This window comes from Strongylocentrotus purpuratus, unplaced genomic scaffold (assembly GCF_000002235.5).
Source record: "Strongylocentrotus purpuratus isolate Spur 01 unplaced genomic scaffold, Spur_5.0 spur5_scaffold_2, whole genome shotgun sequence".
Taxonomy (NCBI): domain Eukaryota; kingdom Metazoa; phylum Echinodermata; class Echinoidea; order Camarodonta; family Strongylocentrotidae; genus Strongylocentrotus; species Strongylocentrotus purpuratus.
Window position 1 is genome coordinate 37,852,263 of NW_022145605.1, and position 23,118 is coordinate 37,875,380.

Consider the following 23,118-nt stretch of genomic DNA (forward strand, 5'->3'; position numbering starts at 1 on the left):
TGTTTCTAGCTGGAGACTCTTCTTCCTGATTAACTTGTGCTGATGGTACAGAGAAAGAGATGGCTCCATCTGTGAGAAAAGATGCTTTTTAATCTAAAACATATCGTCCTTTGATGGGATAGGAAAGCTATACTTCATGCGAGTTCATGATTTACACGTGGCACATGAACTGTTCACAACCTTCATGTTATAATAAATTATATGTTCTGGGGGGTGTTTCACAAAGACTAAGATCGACCTTAAGTTGGACTTGACTATTGCAGGCCATTAATGCCACAATTTTCTCCCACCATTTACTGGAATTGGTCTCTCAAGGGACGTACAAATCATGGTCACAAATCTACCAAATTTACATTTTTTGATAATTCATTATTGAAGGAAAAAATATGATCTAAAGATCATAATTGAGAGACCAATGGTGAGAGCAACCAGTGGCATGAATCGCCTGCCATATTTAAGTCCAACTTAAAGTCGATCTTAGTCTTTGTAAAACACCCCTCAGGACGGTAGGTTATGCTGCTGTATTATTCTGATCCATCCCTTCTTGTCTCCTCCTAGCGGCACACCTGGTAGCGATAGCGACGACAGTGATAGTGACGGGGATGGGTACGTGCCCAGGTACTCCCAGTACTCCTCTAACCGTAGCAGTCGCCTGAGTAGTCTCAGCAGTGTGGACTCCTCACAGTACACCACCAGGAGGACCAGGGTCTACTCCTCCACGTCGGAGAAGTCCGATGATGTCAGGCGCAGGTCACGGTAAGTGCTTTGGGGATGCGGTTGGAAGGCACATGTTGGGTCCTCAATTTAGAGGTGTTACCAAGGCTGTCCTTTGTTATTATGTCTGAAAGCTTGTTTTGAAAACTTTTTCTTTTTAGCTGTAAACGTTTTTTTAGAATTAATGTTAAATGGGTTGCTACTTGTCTTTCTTCCTTTATTCTTCCCTTCCTATTCCCTTTTTGACATCTCACCAATCTTTGTCTCTCTTTCTTTCACTGCTTTGTCTCTCTTTCTTTCACTGCTTTGTCTAGATGTCGTGCTCTTATTCCTCAGTCACACCTTTGCGTATTTGGTTTGGGTATTGCGTATTTATGGCAAGCCGTTTTAACATTTATTTCTATTTCTTGATATCAAGAAATGATTAAATGTTAAAACGGCTTGCCATAAATATCTTGATATCAAGAAATTAAATTCTTGATATCAAGAATTACCATTGCTTCACAACAGAAAATCATTTCTTGATATCAAGAATTCAGTTTGTGATATCAAGAAATAGGAATAAACGTTAAATACGCAAAGGTGTCACTGAGGAATCGTACCTTTTCTATTGACACTGTTTTCATCCTTCCCCTCTCTTTGTCTCTTTCTCTCTTCTAATCTTTCGCTTTCTCTTTCTCTAATACTCTCTATTTCTCACCCTCTCTCTTTCCCTCTCAACTTCACCTTTTCTCTCTTCCAATAGCTTTATATGAATCCCTCATTCACCTCAAACTCAGTCAACAATTTCCCATTAAGGCCACCATTCAAAACATTTCTCTTCAGTCAAATCCTATTTGTATAATTGACTTTTTGCTGGGCTTATATTCTTCGGACTAAAATTGAGGTTAAAAATACATACAGAATTACCTGTGATAATACACTTTCTCATCTTTATTCATGTTTGTATAAATTTCTCCCTCAATAGAATATTGATGTGCTTCTCTCTTTTGCAGCATTTTTCCTAAATCTTTCATGAGAATTGGATAAACATTGCTTTCCAAGACATATTAGGCAAATGGCAAAATTGTATCAAAAATGTGCTTGAAGCATTTTTACAATCTGTAGAAATTTCAACCTTTTTCTATTAATACATTCTAACTCCTAAGACATGCTTTTAAATAAAATACAACTCTGTATACCTACTGTTCTGCATTGTGCACATCCATCTTTCAAAGTCCTACTAAAAGCATAAATTTATAGAAAAGGATAAGTGTGTGGCTGTCAGTACAGTATATGTATTTATGAAAAATCAATATTCGTTGTGAGCTACATGTAATTGTTTGTGAATTTTCTCTAAAGGTGGAAAAATATCTCAATCAAAAAATGCAGTGCTAGTGATTTATTGTTGTAGATATTGCTAAATGACCATTCTATTGTACTTCTTGTTGTGTCCCTGTGTTATGTGCAGTCCTTTACTGAAAAACGGGTAAGTGTTGTCATCTTGCATACCGGTAGTCATCAGAACGCATAGAAGTACAACTTTAGTTTGATGCTTTGGGACTGTAGAGATAATTCAACTTTTTTTTTCCTCATGGACAGTGCTTGCATGGATATTATTTGTGGCCTAGTATAGATGTCAGTTTTGTATCAGAAAGGTGGTAGTAATATTCAGTAGCTTTGCCAGTACATTATGAATTTGCATGGGCTATTACAGAATGGTTACAACAATGTAAATTCATAACTCATTTTCTGTTACAGGGTGTAATGTAATATTATAGTATTAATGACTGCTTTGAGAGAAATAGTTGTTTTATTACGCTCAAGGGAAGGTTAGAATAGCCCAATTGTAACCTTCCCGAGAGCGTATGAAAACAACTATTTCTCGAATATTAAAGCAGTCATTAATACTTTTATATGCCAAAAAAAAAAGACTAAAAAATGAAAAATTAAAAATATTTATCAGTTTGTCGAAGACGGGATTCGAACCCTTGCGTATAACAAGAGGTGTACCGAAAACCAACGCTTAGACCACTCGGCTATGGCCCGCCGTTAACATGCTTGGCAGTTTTCTCCAATATATACATTAAAATGGATTGAAACCGGCTTCGCGTGTGATGAATGCTTCGCAAAAGCTCCATATACGGACTCTTCTTTTACTTTTGCAATGCATATTGGCACGAACTTAGATCAAGATCTATCGGCAGATGTTGTTTTTTTGTTTTTGGAAGTTTATTTTCGTCTTCATGTCAACAATGCAAGATAAAATTGTCGGTAAGATCGATCGAGATTCAATTGTATTGAAATTACCGACCAATCCTTCGCACACATACGGCATCCTCCATCGCTCAAACCATTTTTTAACATGTAAACCTATGGGGTAACCATGGAGGCTGACCAACTGTTTTTAATAACCATGGTTATTAAAAATATTGAAATGTTTTATGCATGGTTACCGAGAATTTTACAGGAACAGTTGAAGTTTATGAATGCAATTCGACCAATCAGATGGCTGGATTTCTTAAGTGAGGTATATAATAACTGATGAGTATAGACTGTGTAAGTGAGTTATTATAGTACTTAAAGTGATTGTGCCATTGGATGTAGGTGGCACTTCTCAAAGGCCTTGTTGGGCAGTGTTGTATTATAACTTGAAGTAGGCTGGTGCTTTCAAAAAAATGAAAAAGATATGTTATTATACCATGGAATAAGCATTATAAACCAATGTATCCTCATATATATATATATACGCACAAGTTAATGACTTGAATCTCAATATACAGTCAAACCTGTCTATAGCGACGGCCAAAGGAAAACACAAAAAGTGGTTTTTGTAGAAAGGTGGTCTTTGTAAACAGGTTCCTTTAGTACGTGTTTCAATGAGAAACCATTTTCAAGGGAAACAAAAAATGTGGTCTTTTTAGACAGGTGGTCACTAAAGCAGGTTTGACTGTACTTGCTTTCTCATAGACTGCCCCTCAAATCCATGATATGAAGAGAGCCGTAATTAATCTTGTCTGTTTCCAGAAAATGCAAATATTGACACTTTCCAACATGAGTTACCTCAAAGTAAATAGCTGGCATCAATGTGTCACATGGAAAGAGACGGAACGGCTGATCGTCACTCCATTTATAACCAGATGACGGGCGATGGCCGTCTCTGTTTGCTCACTAATAAGGCAATGACTATCTTGGGAATCACTGTCTTAGGGTGCTAATGCTTCTCAAGTACACCGCAGTCAATGGCTAAACCGACGCTAAGTGTCTCCAAGTGGGCCGCAGAAAGAAAACGTCTTTGTCAAACATAACAAGGGCTGGGCGATACATCCTCCTTACGCCACATGACTGCTGTTTGGTGTCTTTTGACGGGTAGCTTTCATGCAGCGGAGTGTTCAGAATCATTATTTGTTGAAGCAACATAAGGATGAGTCACTAGTGTTGTGACTTATGACCTTAGACCTTTGACCTTGTGGATACTGACTCACTGAGAAGGTTGAAGATGGCCTGGCAGGTACATGTATATGACAGAGCTGTAGGTAGAGTTCTCTGCAATCGGCAAAATCAGACAAGAAAAATCAGTGCGTCACATTGGAAATTGTGGAAATCTTTGTCAAATTTGGAGATTTCTCTTGGCTCTCCTCAAAAATGAATAATAGTGCAAATGGTCCCATTGCAACAGCCTTTTGCATATTGCCTTTTCCAACAGGGCATATTTTATTTATTTATAAGGCACTTAAGGGAGACGTAGGTTTCTCTTGTTACTTCAATGATTGCAAGTGTATCTTATTTAGACTTTCCAGATGCATAAAGCTGTGGTTTTCAATAACTTTCATTATTCTGAAATGTATGTTTGCTCCCTGTTTAGCTAGAATTACATTCAAAATTCTTCTTTTAAAAACCCCTTTTGAAATTTCTTAGTTTACAAAGCACTGCCCCAGTTTATCTCTTTGACCTATTACAAATTCAATCCAGAAATAAGTATTCAAACAAGTCCCTTTGAGTCATTACCATGGTTATAAAAATATCATACAGAGATCTCACAAATTTTAGAAGTGATGCTGAAAAGGGGAGAAGGTGAACAAAGGATAACTGACTTTGTTATTCTTAATGAAAAAAGACATAATTTGTCCATGCAAAGAGAAAACTATCTGGTCATGTAGAAATGTACAATCCCAAATTCAGAGTATTAGTTCTTACTTTCTTTTAGCTTTCTAAAGCAGTAAAGTTCTCTCCTTTTCAAAGTTTTGGGTAATGGAACAAGTGATGTGCATCATGAGCCAAGAATCTTAAAGTTAATTCCCCTCTTTTCCTCAAATCTGCAATAAGATAGCTGAATCAATACTCTTCTGCCTAGTGATAATTATAAAGATTAAAACCCCTCCAAATAGCTCTAGGGATTAACACTCAAGCAGCTGTCTCATCACTGTTGAGTATTTGTTCGTGCGCATCCCCCACAATTAGTGCGTTTAATCTGAAGCCAGCATCCGAAAGGGCATTCGCAGCCTTATGAATTGTGATTGTGAATTTTATATGAATTTAAGGCCTTTTTGGATGTGAGAACAGAGTAGTGGAACTTAAATTGTTTTAGAGCCAGGAAGGCATTAATCCAGGTTTATATCATGTTTGATAGTGCCCTTCTAGCCCTGTAAAGGCCTAGTAAGCATTACAAACTTCTCTTCAGCATTATCAGAGAATCAGAGCCCAAATTCTATGTTCAGAGCCAGAAGGTCTATAACCTTCTGTAATGTGATATGAGTTAATACCCTTCTGGCTCTCAGCAGGTGAAATTTTTGTCCCTTTTCTGTAGAAGTTGGGTTTGAATAGGACCCCCCCCCCCCTCCCTTCTGCCCCGATCAAAGGATTTGTAGAGAGCCAGTAGGGTTTTAACCTTGTTTTTAATTCATATGAGTTAATGCCTTTCTAGATTAGAGCAGATGAAAGTGTGTCTTGTCTTTGTAGAAGTAAAGTTTTGAAGAGGATCCCCCTGCCCTATCCAGATGGTTCGTTGAGAGCCTGAAGGGCGTTGACCCCGGACCAATATGAGTTAAAGCCATTCTGGCTCTGAGCAGTTGAAAAGTTGTCATTTCTGTGGAAAGAAAGTTTGAAGAGGTCCCCCACTTCTGCCCCATAATGCTCAATTACACCATAATAGAATTAAGGATGCTGGGAAAATGAAGAGAAACCAGGGAGATGAAACGGGGTTATTAAAGGTTACCGTTTTTCTGGGCCAATTTGGCGCAAAAGTTGTCTAGTGGCAGACGGGATGATAATATTTACCCTACACAAGAGCAATAGCCTGGGACTGCAACTTAATGATGGTGTTTTTTGTGGCCATAGATCAAATGACCATGGGGTGTGATGTTAGGAGCCTGTGGAGCAAAAAGCAAAACACTTGGGAGACTGGTTTACCCCGTTCCACCTGCCCTGTAAGCAGACTCCGACCTGCTTTTCTTCTTTTTTGATGCATTTCTAGATTCCAGATGGATTTCTAGATTATGGAGTGGTCAGCGTAACCCAAAGAGACCTACATCATATACATCAGTTGTGTTGTCCTAATGCTCTAAGGGGACCTAGGGGCATGTCCCCCCCCCCCCTACGCTCATCCATCCAGAATGGCAGGGGAAAAGACAAGGTGGAAAAGGGATTTGGAGAAGGATTGTGAAGAGAAGATCAAAGAACCCCTTCCACTTTTAATATCATTGTCCTTGTTATTTCATATTTAATCCATCTTGATTAATGCTCCCCCCCCCCCTCTCCCATTGTGTCAGTGCCCCCTTAATGTGGGGACCCCCGTTATGCCACTGATTATATCTGGACTGATGGATGTGTGCTAACTTGACATGTTAGATTTGATCTGTTATTCAATACTCATTGACTCATGGGACGCTTGTCCACGTTATCTTCTGCATATTGTAACATCTAAGGAATATTGTCCATAATCATATCCTCTCTTGAGAATCAGAATAATGATAACTCCAATACTTTGAACCCAAACTTAATGCTTTTATGGCATCCATGAAACTTATTGTATTTTTTTAAGGCAACAACTAAACCTGCAGGAGACACATGAACACGATCCAAACTTTCCTGTGGAAATAGACTGTATACAAAAATGTAAAAATGAGCATCTTACATTTTTGACAAGTTTTCTTTTTTTTAATGAAATTAATCTTTAGTAGATGTGAAATCATTTTGATATATTTAGTTTGAAAATTTGACACAATATGGTGGGTGTATTAAAGGGACAGTCTACCCTGTTTTCACATTGGTTTAAGTAAAAGCAGTGCATCTAGAGAAGGAGATTTGTGAAAGTTCAATATTTGTAGATTCGATACCCATCGGGTCAAGGATAAGGAAGTTTTGAAATTTGTAAGTTGTGATTTGGCAGCTCTGTGATTTCCCTTGTGAGCAACTTCACATTTTGTACTGATTGATAAATTTCTTGTTTTTCTCCAACCTCAGATTCAGGAATGGGGGTATTTTTGAAAATGTCCACACTCTAATGGGAAGTTGCACACATATAAAAGAATTCACAGATTTACAGTAATTTAGACTCTGTCAAGCCTTCAAAGCTTAACAAATTATTAGATTTTGTCAAACTTTCCATGACCTGTTTCTGTGACTATTAAAGTAGAAGTGCTCATTGGTAGAAATGAATTCAATTAATTTTTTTATTATAAAAAAAGATTATGGCTGTAATGAAATCAGTTAGACATCAATATTTGTAGATTCGATACCCATCTTTTATCCAATTGTTATTATAGGTTTTATATATATATGGGTAATATGGATCCTTGGTGAACAAAAACATGTTATTAGAAATTAGCTTGAAAGTAGGGGCCTAATCAAACAAAATTAAGGTATTTTTCTTGTGGAAAGAAAAAAATCAATAAAGTCAGTTTTGCTTCCTGGTAAATATTCAAGATTTTAATCTCAATGGAGGAAAGCACAGGGAAATAAAAATGACCAGAAAAGCAATCTATGTTGTTGATGGATTGACAGTGTATATATTTTCAATCTTCTGGATTTCCAAAAGGCTATCAAATGACCAAGAATCAGAAAACCAGGTCTTGATAGAAAGATATGTATGCACCAGAAAGTAGAGATCTGTGCAAGCAGCCGAGTTTCTACTATCACCATCTGTGTTCGTCATCTCTGGGAAAAAGATACCTATTTGCATGGTCTTCATTGACGTAAGTTGTATCGTTGTGTTTTTGTGTTTTTTCATCTGCGTAAATTGGCCTTAAGCTCGCTGGCTCAACCCCCTCTTGTTGGATAACATCCTAAGACTGATTTTCTTTTCATCTCTGCCCCATCTTAAGTGGAGAGTATTTGTTCGGCTCCTGGCTGCTTCTTCAAGTTTGCAGTCATTATTTCTTCTAAGAGGTTTTCTCTGTCTGTCTCTTTGTTTTGCTTTCCCTAGATGCATTTTCAATTGAAATGTCGGGTATTTGTGTAACTGGAATCTTTGGGAGGATAAGTCTTGATGCCACAAGTTTCATAACAATGCTCATGGCCAGATGCACATTAATCGGATGAAAGTGATGTTGATGTAAGCCAGAGTTGGCTATCGTTGACCAAGCCATCGGCCATTCTCATCACAGCTAGCAATGCCACTGACCGTGCTATTGGTCAAGCCATTGATCAAGCCCTTAACTGTGCAATTGACTAAGTCATTGACTATGTCATTGACTGTTCAATTGACCGTCCTACGGACAGTGTCAATAAATTCTGTTAATTGAATTGTTTATAATGCAGCTGATTTCATTTGGCCATGTAATTGACCGTTATGTCTTTTGAGATCCAGACGGGCATTAACTTCAATCATTGATGTGATTAAAGATTGACGATGTCATTGACCGTCAAATTGATCACCCCACAGACATTGCAGCTGAAAATTCTATCAATTAAACTGTTTATAATGCAGCTGATTAAATTTGGTCATGCCATTAACCATGTTCACTGCTTCAATCACCTGTTGAGAGACAGAAAGGCATTGGCTATCATCATTTTACATAAGCATTAATGCCCTTTTGACTCTCAGCTTATGAAAATGATCATGATGTGAACAAGCCCCCATGTGTGTCATTCACTATGCAGTTGATCTACATGTCAATTGTCTGTTGAGAGCCAGAAGGGCATTTACACAAGTCACTTTACGGGTAGAGTTAACACCCTTTGGGCTTTCAGCAGCCTGAATGACCTTGTTATAGGCTGTACTTAAAGACAATAACTTGGAATCCCATAATGTAACTCCTGAGTTAAATGTCTGACTAATCACTATGTACTTGAGAGGCACAAATATTTCTGAACTCATTATATCGTCTGTTTGGAGCCAAAAGGGCATTAGTCCATATACTATAGACACAGTGTTAATAAACGCCCTTCTGGCTCCAAACAGACAACAAGTTATGTCCTAATTACCCCTTCAAATCGTTGATTGTAAATTATGTCATTTTGAAATCTGTATGACTCTCTCCTGCTCTCGAATTGGCCGCTTTATCAGGGATGTCGCCGAGTAGCCTGGTAATAATTATTTCTCTCAAAATTCAATTTTCATAAACTCTTTCTGTAAATTGAATATGTAAGATGAAATTATTTAGAATTTAGAGCATGCGATATGCTTTTGATTTATTGCATTTCAGTGTTTATTCATCTCTCTATTTTTATTCATTTTGTATTAGTTGCCAGTAAACAAAAAAAACAAAAAAAGATATCCGCAAGTGGAACCTTAGAAGTTAGTTAACCCATTTCAAGCGTAGAATTAGCGTATGTATGATTTCATCATATTTTTATGATTCTTTGCATCGATGTAACTTAATATGAAAAGATACGTGTATATGTGTCAGAAATAAGGAATTTCATTTATTTACATGTATTGTATGTGTGTGTGTGTATATTGAACTCTTCATGCTAATGATTATTTAAAGTATATAATATCGTTTTGAATGATTGCCCCCGCCCCTATAATATCAGCTTTTATGATAAATAGAACAAATGTGTTATTATGCAGCATGAGACAGTTCCCCCCCCCCCTCCCCCAGCTGTAGGTAGGCCTCCCCCCCCCCCCCCCCCTCCTTCCATAACTTTAGACTATGTCATATGTTGACAACCAGAAGGAGATCCACTCTGTTAGAGGAAACGAGTTTATGCCCTTCTGGCGTTAAGATAATTTGTTCGGTCTTCTGCAGTGCGGCGAAAGACCAAGTGAGAATTTGACATTTTAATAACTGAATACTTTGGAGATTTGTATGGGTTGTGACAAGATAGCTTATTTTCTTGCAGTGCAAGACAGAGGCAGAGACTCCTAGCAGGTATTCCCCTATGCTTGTTGGTGCAGTGATTGAATGAATACAGTCCTCCGTGTGTGTGTGTGGTGAAATCACTGTCCCATCTATGTCAAACTTCGTAGTGTTTTGCTCCGTTTTTTGTTGAGTTACGCCCACTGATCGATCCATTCTGAGCTCTAATTCATATAACAATATCCTGGCCTATATGTGTGATGAAGGCATTTTTATCAGCCAATAGCAGCCTCGCATGTTTAATTTCATAACATTGGGAAAAATTAGCCGATCCAGACAGGAAATCAATGTAAAAAGCATGCATAACCAGATCTTAATCGATGCAATTGCATTTAAAATATCCTTTTTCACATGTGATTTTGTATGTTTCCCTTCCGACCCTACGCATGGCAGTGAACTAGTTTTTTAAAATCAGATATGGATTGATGAATTCAGTGTGAATGCTTTGCCGATTACACATATGTTTTTATTCTTGTGACGATCCCTAAAACTCAATTAAGCCCTGTTAGTATGTTAACCTTTCCTGGATGTTGCCTGATGTTTCCAAATCAGGTTGTGTACTTTATTTTTACAGCATTATTAAGCATGAATTAGACTAGCCACATATGAAGTTAGTGTGATTTTCTTTACATATTACTTATCAAGTATCATGTATAAATAACAACTAAATCATCCATACCCTGAACAAGTTTTGAATTTTTTCAGTATGTGAACAATTTATTAGCCCCAAGTTATGTTTCTGGAGAATGTGACATCTAAAAGTATTCAACAAAGGCCCTAATTCAACCAGTCCACCATTTATTCTTTAGTGACGGGGAAAAAAAACCTCAAATTTGCAAGGGGTATGAATAATTCAGTCGTTAATTGAAGCAAAATTGAAGCTTCATGTTTTGCACGGTTACATTTGAACAGTCATGTGTTTCAGGTTTGCCAAGTAATTAGTAAGAGGGAGGGAGGGAGAGAGAGAGAGAGAGAGAGAGAGAGAGAGAGAGAGAGAGAGAGAAAGAAATCGCATCTACCTTTGAGGTTGTGATTCACAATATTCAAAACAAGTGCATATTTAAAGATGAAATGACTCTTCAGATGAAAATATAATCATAATTAAGTATTTTTAGTCAAGGAGTTTTGTTTTCAGACAAAATTGCATATCATCCCATCTTATCCTCTTACCAAAATCAGTAATAATATTGCATTTCTTGACTCGTTAGATTTTCAGTGCAGTGGTGATTCATATACATTACCATCCTCAGATTGGCAAGTATCTCACATGATTTCCTACAAGTTATCTGCTCTTTGTACGCTCTTTGGTTGATAAAGAATTTCCCATTATTATTTGGTTTCTGGTTTTAATTCAGTTTTGTTAATCTTCCACTGGCAAAGAACGCACAAATTATATGACATTTATTAAAATATACTTCTCACAGTACGTAGAATAATAGAGCTTTATATAATATTATTATTCACACTATTAAACAAAATATCAGATTAGTTCATACATTTTTGTCATAGCACATTTGGTTTCTGTTCTCATTTCATTATCTTCAATATGTGCAGATATTTTGCCTTTTTTTTAAATAGAATTTATCTTTAGTTATTAATTATAAGAGCATATAGTCAGATTTCAAAAAATCATCATGCAAACATTTCATACTGATGTTGCAAATGCACTACTGACGGCATCATTTTGAAAGCATATCCAGGATTTTGTTTCCCTTTTTTGTTGATTTCTGTGAAAAATCTTCATAATTCTCATATTATTCTTTCAAATTAAAAAGGACACAAAAGAATAGTACATCATTTCAACCTTCTTAGTTCTTAGACTTCCTTATTATTATTTGCCTGCAATTTTTTTTTCATCATAGCTAAATTGTTTGAAGGACTTTTGAAGATTTTCAATCAACTGATTTATGTTTTGAGGGATGTTATTTGAGAGCTCCTCTATCTATATTTCATTTCTATATTTTGCATTCTTTGAAAGAGCCTTCATACTTTAAGCCGAGTTCACTGGCCTAAGGAAAGGTCATGTGTCTTTGATTCCTTTGTTTACAGTCCTAAGAGTATGTGATTTATAGTTTTTTACAACTGGATGGCTTGCATTATGCAGTGCATCTTTGGGGGCATAAAAACAAATGCAAAACAAATAGCCAATGGCCAACAAAAATGTCTTTTTATTAATTATGCTAGAATTCACATGCAAGGAAACATAATATATAGTTCAAAGTACTTACATGCACTATGGCTACGCATTGCAATTTGTATGTATATGAATATATGATTAACTACTTACATGTATCACTAAATAATATACTGCATGTTAAAGATTATGTTTACTGAAAGGCAAGCACTTATACGTAAGAAAGATGAGGAGTTAATTCTCAAATATTCTTTAACGACATCACCCATTATAAAACACTGTCTCTTTATTTTCATATCACACTAATTTGTTACATCTCGTGTCATTATAACATTTTTTAAATTACAGTCATTATAAATACACATGGTTTCCCAAATTATCTAACTTTACTTTCATTTATTTCAAAGGAACCCTGTGCCTTTTACCCCATGTGTTACACAGGTAACAGTCCTAATTACTGCGTAAATAGAACTTTATTCAAGGAATTTAGTTCAGCAGCCTATTTGTACTAACGTTCACAGATTGAAGATTACTTTACTGATATTTTACATAAACGACTTATATTTTACTGTCTTTGTTCCCACTTTTGGTAAATAGATCTCTCACAAACCTCAAATTAAATCAGTAATAAGTTTACTTTTGGAAAACATAAATGCCCAAATGGCGTTTTATATCATATCATATCATTTCATTTATACCTCTTATCAAAGAAAAGTCTCTCCTTCTTTCAACTGGCGTACAATTTCTGAATGAGGATATTTCTAAATATGAGGCTGGCTGGCGTAGTAGTGTCCTAAAGTTGAACAAGTCTTTTCCTTTTATCAATAAAGAGCTACTTCTGTTTATTTTATTTTCAATTGGTGGGAATTTCTTAATTAGAATAGTTTGTTTAATACCCCTTTCATTAACCCAAGTATGCAAAATAATAGCATTTTAGTAGCATTATAGGACTTATGAATTGAACCGCACTAAAATAATGTGCATTAGTTCAATGCGGATAATAAGGGCATGGGTTTGTGAAAGAGGTATAAAACATAAAACGTGCTTGATGACACTGTCGTTTGCTAACATGTCGTCCCCTTTTGTGACCGGGATGACCTGGAGGGCATCATTACAAACAGGATAACTCTCTTCATCATAACCACTACATCTCATTTCCCCCCTGCACCCATCACGATGATTATTTCAAAACAGAATTCGCAGGATTGCCCTCTTTCTGTTAAACAGGGCACCTCTTTTTTTCTCCACCATTCTCCTTTGAACACCAAGATGAAGATATGATGACTTCAGGGAGCGAGGTCAAAAACCCTCTTCTTCTTTTTTGTCGACTATCCATTTAACTCTTGTTGATCTGGTGTGACATATAGGATAAACTGATTATTCTATTTTAACATGTAGCTCCAGTAATTTGCTCCACCGGGAAATCTCCATTAGTATTAGCGCTCTTCAATGTATAAAACTGTTGAGAGAATGAAGCATTAGAAACATACAGCATCTTTTCTCATTTTGACTTTAAACATTGAATTAATGAAAGGGAAACAGGGTGTTTACAAGTAGCTGAGAGTAGCTTCTTGTCATCAAATTGAGTTAATAAGAAATGTTTAGTGATATTAGAAAAGACACCATCTTTCCTATTTTCCACTGATTGCTAGATATTTGCGGGAGGATTCCTTGCAAGACAGTGCCATATCAAGCTTGCAAGGCATGCTTCTATTTTAAGTCCAAGATGAAAAATATCTTCCTGTTAATGTTGACAGGGGCATACCTCATTCAATCAAACTCTCTGTTGAGAGCCAGGAAGGCATTAACTCTGTGTTGAAGCATATGAGCTAGTACCCTTCTGGCTTTAAGCAGATGATACAATGATTTGAAAGCTTGAGGGTATATGTACTACAGAGGACACATGTATGTAGGTTGTTAACCTCTACAACAGAGGAGAGCTTCAATGCATGTGACTGCCACATGGGACTATGAATTGAAGTGCGGTGTGAACTTGAACACGATAATGAAAAGGGTTATTCATGACGGAAGCATTGATTGATAAAGGGATCATCTGTTTCAGAGCCACAAGAACGTTGACTGTGTATTCAAGTACATGAGGTAATGCCCTGCTGGCTCCAAACAGACATCTTTCCTCTTCAATTATTCATGGAATATGTGATCATGACTAAATGTTTAGGGGTGTCAGAATTTGTTCCTCTTTTGTTCAGAATTCAACATTAAGAGGCTACTGAGGTGAGACCATACATGTGAGGCCGATTGTAAAATTACCAATACCAAATCAAAGAAGTAGGGGTGGGAATTCTTACATGTTTTTTTTTGTCCAGAGTGCCAGCAAATCATTACTGAATAGAATCTATTTACTCACTATCTTGCCTATGAGTATATTGTGAGAGCATAAACACATTGCCTGTCCAAATCAATATTAATAATGAGTAACAAATATATGTTTAAAGCCCCTCTAAAGTGTTGGGAGCCCCAAATCTGCCAACAATTTGATGGCAAAATTCCACTTAATTGCATCATAATGTGAAAGAGGATGTCATTTAAAACACACTTCTGCAAAGATTTCTTCCCAAAAGAAGTCCAGTATTGATAAAAGAATACATTTTTTTTTTTGGGGGGGGGTTGTATGCACAAGACCTAAATTTTGCATTCTTTCATCAATATTTGACTTCACACACATTCGTTTTGAAAATCATTGGAGAAATGTCACTTAAATGACATCCCCTTTCACAATATGATACAATTTAAGTTAAATTTTTCCATCAAATTTGTGGGGCTCCCAAAACTTTAGAGGGGCATTAATGGTGTTATAGTACAACCCTCTGTATTTTTTATGATATGAAATTCATAAACTGCAGATTTTTAGAGTGTTCTGACTCCTGGAAGATAACAGCTCAGAGGGAAGAAGGAGTAGCATGGAGGGTGGTGTATATTTTAATAATCAATCTTCTGTAGTGGCACTGAAACTCTAAACTGGATGTGACTATGACTGATGAGTGGGGAGCTTTATCATGTTAAAGAGGATGAGTGAATTAAAGCGTATGATCGAATGAAGAACAGATATTCGTTTCACGACAAGTGCTGATGACGATTGCCTACTCTTTTGGTCTAGATTTAGCCAGGGGTAGAAGTGTTATGTTTTGGAGATGATGAGATATAATCCTCACATTTAGAGCATGTGAGGATCATTTTACCATCACATACACCCCACACTATGTGATCAATGCATATTTATCACCTTTATTTGCTTGAATATTTCATTCAACATAATGTTTCTGTATTCCTTTGTCTATGTCATTTGAGGGCAGATGCCTTGGTCGTTGATGGACAGATATGCTGCATTGATTGATTTTCTTTTTTTCACAGAAATGATTACTTTGTCAAACATTTTATCCCTGATTATAATGAGTGTTAACATCGTCTGAGGAGGGCAAGAAGGTCATTAACAAACCGCAATGCCCTTTTAGCTCTGAAGAGACTTGTTGTTAGACCAAATACCAAGGTGTTGCCAGCTGTGATTCTAAAATCTGCATGTACTTGTGTGTGCAGATTCCGAAGAGAATCATTGTATTGTTAACTTCTTGTACATGATTATGTAATCAGTTATCAAGTGTGTGAAATGGCATTCCAATCATAACCATTATTTATTTGGAACACCTAACTTTGATAACCTGTTTTTGCTTTGCATGGGTTAAGGTGGCTGTCTGCTTTGATAGTATAGACATGTCATAGATGCTCATAGACAGCACTAATATGTAAAACAAAAACTGCATTAATAATTTTGTTATTTTTTCCTCATTTATTTGAATCTATATATATGGCATGGTTTTGCACTTGACATTTGATTAAAAGAATATTATCGATCTCATTCTAAAACTTTATTTTTTCATTTACATTTATTTTGATTAAATTATACAATATTTCTATTCTAAAATATAATGTGTGCAAACAGATGTTGTGGGTATTAATCTCCCGATTTCACTGAAGTATTGTAGCATGGTACATTAATTAACATAATTTGAATCTTTCTTTTTTCTTATTCTTTTTTATTCTCTCATCTTTAAAAATTGTACATGTGGTACTATTTTTCATGAAGCGATATGTATATATTTTAATATCAGTTGGTTCACTTTACTAATATGAGTTGATGCTTTGGAATCTTTGTATTAAATAAATCTGACAAAAAATTGACAATTATTATTTTGGTCAGAATTATACAAATCGGCAGTGGTGTTCAATTAAGACATTTAAAACATTCAAACCATGTAAAATGAAAAAGAACTTCTGAACTCCATATTTCTTGTGCCTTGACATTTAGAAATATAATTTTGTAGGTCAAGTTTGTAATGACAAAACCCTTCTTTCTTTTTTTTTTCCATCTTTATAAAATCATTATTCTACGATACTTGACTTCGCATTTTATGATTGAACCTAATTATACTTCAAAGACAAGATTATCCTTTTCAAAACTTTGTTTACAATATTACAATATGGCTGGTTTAAACTGCTTTCAGCACAAAAAATTAAGAAGTATAACATTTTTGAAGGCCACAATAAAGTCATTAGTTATACCAGTCTACATTCATGTAATTTAAATAACAAATGTTTAAAGCTTGATGCATATTATTGTAGCCGAAACTTTGGAAGACTTCATGCTATTAAAGCCTTCACCTAGTACAGCTCACTTTCATCATTCTTAGTCCTAACACCGTCAGGAGAACACCCCTTTAACCTTCTTTCCATTGCTCATTGATCCTAGGAGCGGCAAGTACGTCATCAACCCCGGGAGCTCTGACGAGGAAGACGTGGATGAGCTAGGCGCACGCAGCACCTCCCGACCTAGCAGCATGTACAGCGAAGACACCGTAGGCAGCGTAGAGCTCGGAGACTCCAACACCAACATCAGCCTCACCAGCAACTCCACGATAGGTGGAGAGAGCAGTGATGGGACAAAGAAGAAAGGTTTTGTGATCAACCCTGATTATATGTGATGTCTAGAGCAGGGGGGTGTTTCATAAAACTTTTCATCAGTGACAAATGACAGTTTCTGTTATAAGCTACTGAAATCCTTGCTTCTGATTGGTTATCAGCAGATTTGGCACTGACTTTTGTCATTTGTCATTGAAAAAAGGCTTTGTGAAACAGGTCCCAGGTTTAGTTAGGAATTTTAGCAGAGTAGATTTGTATAAACTTATTTTTCTGTATGTAAATGATAAAATGATAAGTTGTAGAATTAGTACTGTCATGGTGATACATTCATAGAAACCACTTTTGTCTAATATGTGAATACTTCACAAAGGATTAATGGGTATAGATCAAGAACTCTTATGAGTGGTATGGATATTGCATAACAAACTATAAATGCAATTCATTTGTCTAGAGTAATAAGCTCTGGAATGAAAGATTATTTTTTGGCCATTCAATACTGTCTTTGACAGTGTAATATTTACATCAAGCCATATAGGTTTGTGCACTTTTTTAAATATAAAAACTATGTCTATGTAAATGCTTTATATATGTATTAATGTTTTAACACCCAGCATATATTTTGTCTCTTTTGTAATACATGACTTCATAGTACAACAGTTTAAAAGCTTCCCATAGGTCTTTTTCATGCATATGATTTGGTTAATCAAAGTACCTTCAATTAAAATGTGTTATAGGCCAATAATGTAATTACAAAGTGTCTTCATTGACTTTTTATGTGCCCTTATTTCTCTTGTTTAATTGCTTTGAACTTCATACAGGTATTTGCACTTTATGCTCCATTAAAAAATAAAAGCAGGTTTTTGTGCTTATTGATACCAGTTATCCTAATACCAACAGACCCCCCTCCCCTCACCCAATGCTCTTTTTCTTGAAAGGCTCCATTTCAGTCCAAGTAGTATTCTCTGTGGAAAGTTTGACCAAACCGCATGAAGAAAAAAAAAAAAAAAAATGGGTGAATATGGAGATGGGTTAAAGCTCGCTCTGGAATCAGCTGCCTCTTGACTCAGTTTGCCATGGATACGCACTGGTCTGTAGAGAGAAGAAGATATAGAGAGTGAGAGAGGGGGATAGGGGAGAAAGAGAGAGAGGGGGAGAAGGAGAAGGGGAGCAAGAGAAAAACCTGGATGATAAACTGATAGTGGGAGAAAGAGAGAGAGTGGGGTGGGGGATGGGAAGAAAGAGATGAGAAGTTCAAGAAAGGGAGATAAGAGAAAGCAAGAAAGAAAGAGGGGTGATACATTTCATAGGAAAAAATGAGAGAAAGAAAGAAAATGATGGAGCATGATAGAAAGAATAGGGATGATAAACTGCTAGTGGGAGAGAGAAAGAGAGAGAGAGCATGAGAGAAGGGTGTTGAAACTAGTTCGGACCATGGTGCATTATATCTCACCATTGATATCATATTGGGCAAGAGATGGTCATCGGACTTCAGAGATGAAGATAGCGATTGAAAGGTGAAGAATTATGAGTGGTAACATGATAGATGAAGACCATCTCTTGAAATGGGTCTGTCCAAGTTTTTTGAACGGGAAAACAAAATGGCATGAGGTTGACCTGGCTATTTCAGGGATGGACAAAATCAAAGCTTACAGTGCATTATTTGGTATTGGGGATTTAACAAATTCTTTGAATATCTGTTTAGAAATAGCAAGGGGAATTGAATGATGTACCACCTCCTACCCCCCCCCCTCCCTCCAAAAAACAACAACAGAGAATCAGAGAATTTAGGGAAGGTAAGATGAATTGTTGAAATTACATTAGTTAAATTTAAGAATAGATTTAAAGGAGCAAGCTGGAAATCAAGGAATGCTTGGAATATGCATTTTAGAGGAAGAGTTTATAAGAAAACGCAGCCAAGGGGCTCAGTTAAACAATATCCCAAGTAATTTTGCGTTCCTCTTTCACTCCACACCGTCATTCCCTGCCCAATTCAAGATGAAAAGGATTATATTTTAAGAAACGGCTAGAAGTGAAAGTATGCGGCATCTGTTTGCCCCCAGCAGAGAATCTGATTATGATGATGAAGATGAGATATGCCCATTGTTCATTAAATTGGCAACCTTGTCACCATCGACAGGCACAGCCGTTAAGGGAAATCATTTTTTTTCCCTTCTGCCGGTTATTATGTGATAAGTGCCTGATTACGATGTAACCTAGAGTGACGTTTTGTCATCGCATGAAGTCCCCCAAGGCACAGATGTTTTTATTTTCAGATATTTCAGCCTTGCTCCTAAGAGTTCTTTTCACCGCCAGTTTCAAAGCACTTCATAATTGTATTTGTGATACATACTCTCTTTAATCACATTGAGATTGATGTCATCATACATTTGAGGGCCATGATCTTTTAGTAATAGAATTGTGTAGTATACCATGCAATGTTCCTTCAGAAAATTATATAGTGATATGGTTATAAACCTTATTGTTCTTAACATTTTATTATATCCCTCTTGAATAGGAGTATATTTTATTAGGAAGCAAATATTTTAGCCAAAACATTCACCAGCTGGTTTTCTGACAAAACCTCAGTAAAATAAATAAGAATTGATAATACTTGTTATTACATGTAATTCATCGTAACCCCTTGTCATTGGTTTTTTTTTCTTCTTTTTGGCTTATGTCATAAGTATTACCCTACATGGAGATAATTATGAAATGTAATCAAAATGCAATGTTATATGATAGATTCCTGAATGGAATACTATTTGTCTATAATTGAAATGGATGTAATAAGAATGCAAATGTGTAAATAATTTAATTGGAAAATATGTAAATAAAAACAAAAGGAATGTGTATATATCTTTGTCTGTCTCTTTGTAGGTAATAGCTGTACTAAATTGGAAAAGCTGAAATGAATATTATTGCTGTTTCCAAGAAATATATATTATTCTGGTGAAATGTGATTTCTTAGTGCCTTGGCTAACGTAGCATGGAGCAACTTGGGCAATTTTTCCTGATTTTATTTTCCCCCATCAAAGTTTATCGTTATGTGATAATACATTTATAAAGCATAGGGTTTAAAACTTATGCAGACTAATGAAACAGTATTGTCTTCTTCAAATACGAAATCTATCCTATTCATTCTAGTATTTCAAATTATTTTTCATATATAAGAAAGCATTATTGGACAAAATATTGTAGATTACAGGGACACATATGTTTGCAGTACTTAGTTTGTATTTGGATTATTGGAGGTAGATGTTGCTATGGCAATTGTAAAGCAACAGAATACTATAAACAAGCATGTAACGCATTCTGTCACATATATATTATGTAAATATTTTTAAGGTAAAAATGAGAATTGCACTTGTATTAAAAAGATTAAAAGGATGTCTAATGAAAATACAAGACTTGAAAGTCTTCTGTATTTCTTTAATCTCGGGTATAACTTATGATATACTAGGTATAGCCAAATGAGCGTGAACAGTAAAACCACGGTTTTACTTTACTTTTAAGTTTTATCCTGTTTAATTTTGAGAAGGAAGATATACATGTATTTTAATTTACCTCATATGATCAAACTGTCAGTTGGTCTTCATAGAAATATGATTTTTTTTTTCTAGCATCACATGATAATTCAAGCATGTAATATAATTTACTTTCTTGTCAAATTTGAATATTTTTCCTATTCATGTTTCAAGGCATAATGTTTTTTGTCATAATTATGTTTTGCGGAAGGGAAAGGTTTCCTTAGTGAAATTCTAAAGGAGAGGTGCAACATATTCAAGATCATATATATTTTGTGTGGTGTAGATTTTTAAAAACTTTTATATGTAAACTTATGTTCATCTTTTTCTTCTTTTATTTCATTTTGTTGTTGAATTTTACATTTGGTGCTCTTTTTTGTTTGCATTATATTATATTCTTGAGTTTTTAATTGCATGTTTTATCTCTTCTCATATTTTCTTTAGTCAATATAATTTCATTATTCAACACTCATTACACCCCAATGCAGGGCTGATGTATGATAATGATTGTCTCAGCATAACAACAAGTAACTAAATGTATTATGCTTCTCTCCCAATAAAATGTTAATGTAGTGTAATTTTTTTTGGTATAACATTGTTCATAACTGCAAGAAATAAGTAATTCCATTCCAAAAACCGTCAATGGTCAAACATTCTTTCTGAATTGTTAGCAGTAAGTATTGGATACACTCGTTTTGGTGATTGTTAGACAAATCCCTCAAGTTTGCATTGTTGTATGGGTAAAGGGTATTGGCTGATATTAGCGTTCATATTTGTGACATATTTTCAATGTATTATGCACATTCAAAGTACATATATTCCATTTGGATAGTTGTAGTCAAGACGATTTGCTTTCTCCCATTATATTATTGTTCTTAATGATAATTTTAAAAGGCTTATAACAAAATCACTATATCATCATATTGTAGACAGATTAAAATATCCACTTATTTGTATGCCATTTTACGTAAGCCCTAAGCTATATTATATTCATATGCCCACATAAAGAGACTATTCAAACAGTATACGGTCCCGTAGCACCATCATTTATTAATAATAAATAAGTTGTTTAGATTTAAAAGTATATAAGGGGGAAAGAGTGTATGTACAAAATAACAACTGTGTTATTTTCTATCACGTGAAAGGTTTTCCCAAAATGCAGTCTCTTAAATTGTTTCGTCTTTCATTCTGTTTTAAAGTATTGAATGCTAGTGTATCATATGAAAACATCGTATATCCAACAAAAAATATATATATTTCCATAAATCAGAATTCAAATCATTCTTTTATGCAAGTACATAGTGAGATGTGTTATCTTTCTTTGTGTCGGTTTGGGGGTTTAATGTAATTTCTTTCTCAAACTCTTCATACTGATGCAGTAAATGTAAAGGCGATATCATGATACTACAGCATACACTGATCACTATGTAATATAACATCTGTAAAGGACGGGTAAAGACTGCATCGAATAGTAAATTGTTCGCAGCTATCCAAGAATCTATTAAAACATTTAATGACAGCACTGTAAAATATGTTTCAAACTGATTAAACTATATCAACTGAGCATGGTCACTAATTCTGTGCAGTACATTTTATGAAATCAAATAATGAATTGTGGGGTTTTATCTTCTAGTTATAGTCACTTCCTGTTCGTCTCACATTGTACACACTAATCATGCACGTATTGTTGTACTGTATGGATATCAATATTTCTGTGAAAACTAACTAAAATGACAGTTTTAAAACAAAATATGCATAAAGGGCTGCATGAGTATCAGGAGCAGAGGGGTGATTACATTTGTAATTGTTAAGGAATATATTCAGATGTGGAGATTAATGTAAATCTGAATGTCTTCCATTTAAAAAGATTTCAATGTTTAAGATTCTGTGATGTAAGAATGACGGAAGTTCAGGTAACTTCCATAATGGTGACAGATTTACATCAAAGGTATTGTTGTGTATCTAAATGATGCTGACAAAATGTATTCTAACAATTGCATTTGTTGCTTGTAATGATAAGATATTAAAGATATAACAATATTGTATGGAATTGTTTTCTGAGTTTATATGTTTGAGTATCTGGTGTTTTTAACATGGAATGAAATTTTACAAAATTATGTTGGCCCTGTTGATGCTGATAATTATGATGTCGTTGGTAGGGAAGATGATAATGATGATGGTGATGGTAATGATTGTGATGGTGATGATGGTAATGATTGTGATGGTAATGATTGTGATGATGATGGAGATGATGATGATGATGGTAATGATTGTGATGGTGATGGTGATGATTGTGATGATGGTGGTGATTGTGATGATGATGATGATTGTGATGATGATGATGGTAATGATTGTGATGGTGATGATGGTAATGATTGTGATGATGATGATGATGGTAATGATTGTGATGATGATGATAGTAATGATTGTGATGATGATAGTAATGATTGTGATGATGATGGTAATGATTGTGATGATGATGGTGAGGGTGATGATGGTAATGATTGTGATGATGATGATGGTAATGATT

At 35.4% G+C, this 23,118-nt stretch overlaps 1 protein-coding gene across 5 annotated transcripts in view; it reads left to right on the forward strand.

Annotated features, from left to right (window-relative positions):
* LOC588253 (unconventional myosin-XVIIIa) overlaps window positions 1–22,633 on the forward strand; it is a 76,798-nt gene extending 54,165 nt beyond the window's left edge. For 2 of the 5 annotated variants that reach the window (XM_030992354.1, XM_030992358.1), the window contains 3 exons: window positions 559–756; window positions 2,165–2,182; window positions 16,895–22,633. In XM_030992354.1, the coding sequence (XP_030848214.1) occupies window positions 559–756; window positions 2,165–2,182; window positions 16,895–17,126 (448 nt within the window). In that variant the 3' untranslated portion in view covers window positions 17,127–22,633. Of the gene's footprint in view, window positions 1–558; window positions 757–2,164; window positions 2,183–11,203; window positions 11,250–16,894 lie in introns of all 5 variants that reach the window. The other 3 variants (XM_030992356.1, XM_030992357.1, XM_030992355.1) reach the window with 3 other exon arrangements.
* The last annotated feature ends 485 nt before the right edge of the window (window positions 22,634–23,118 follow it).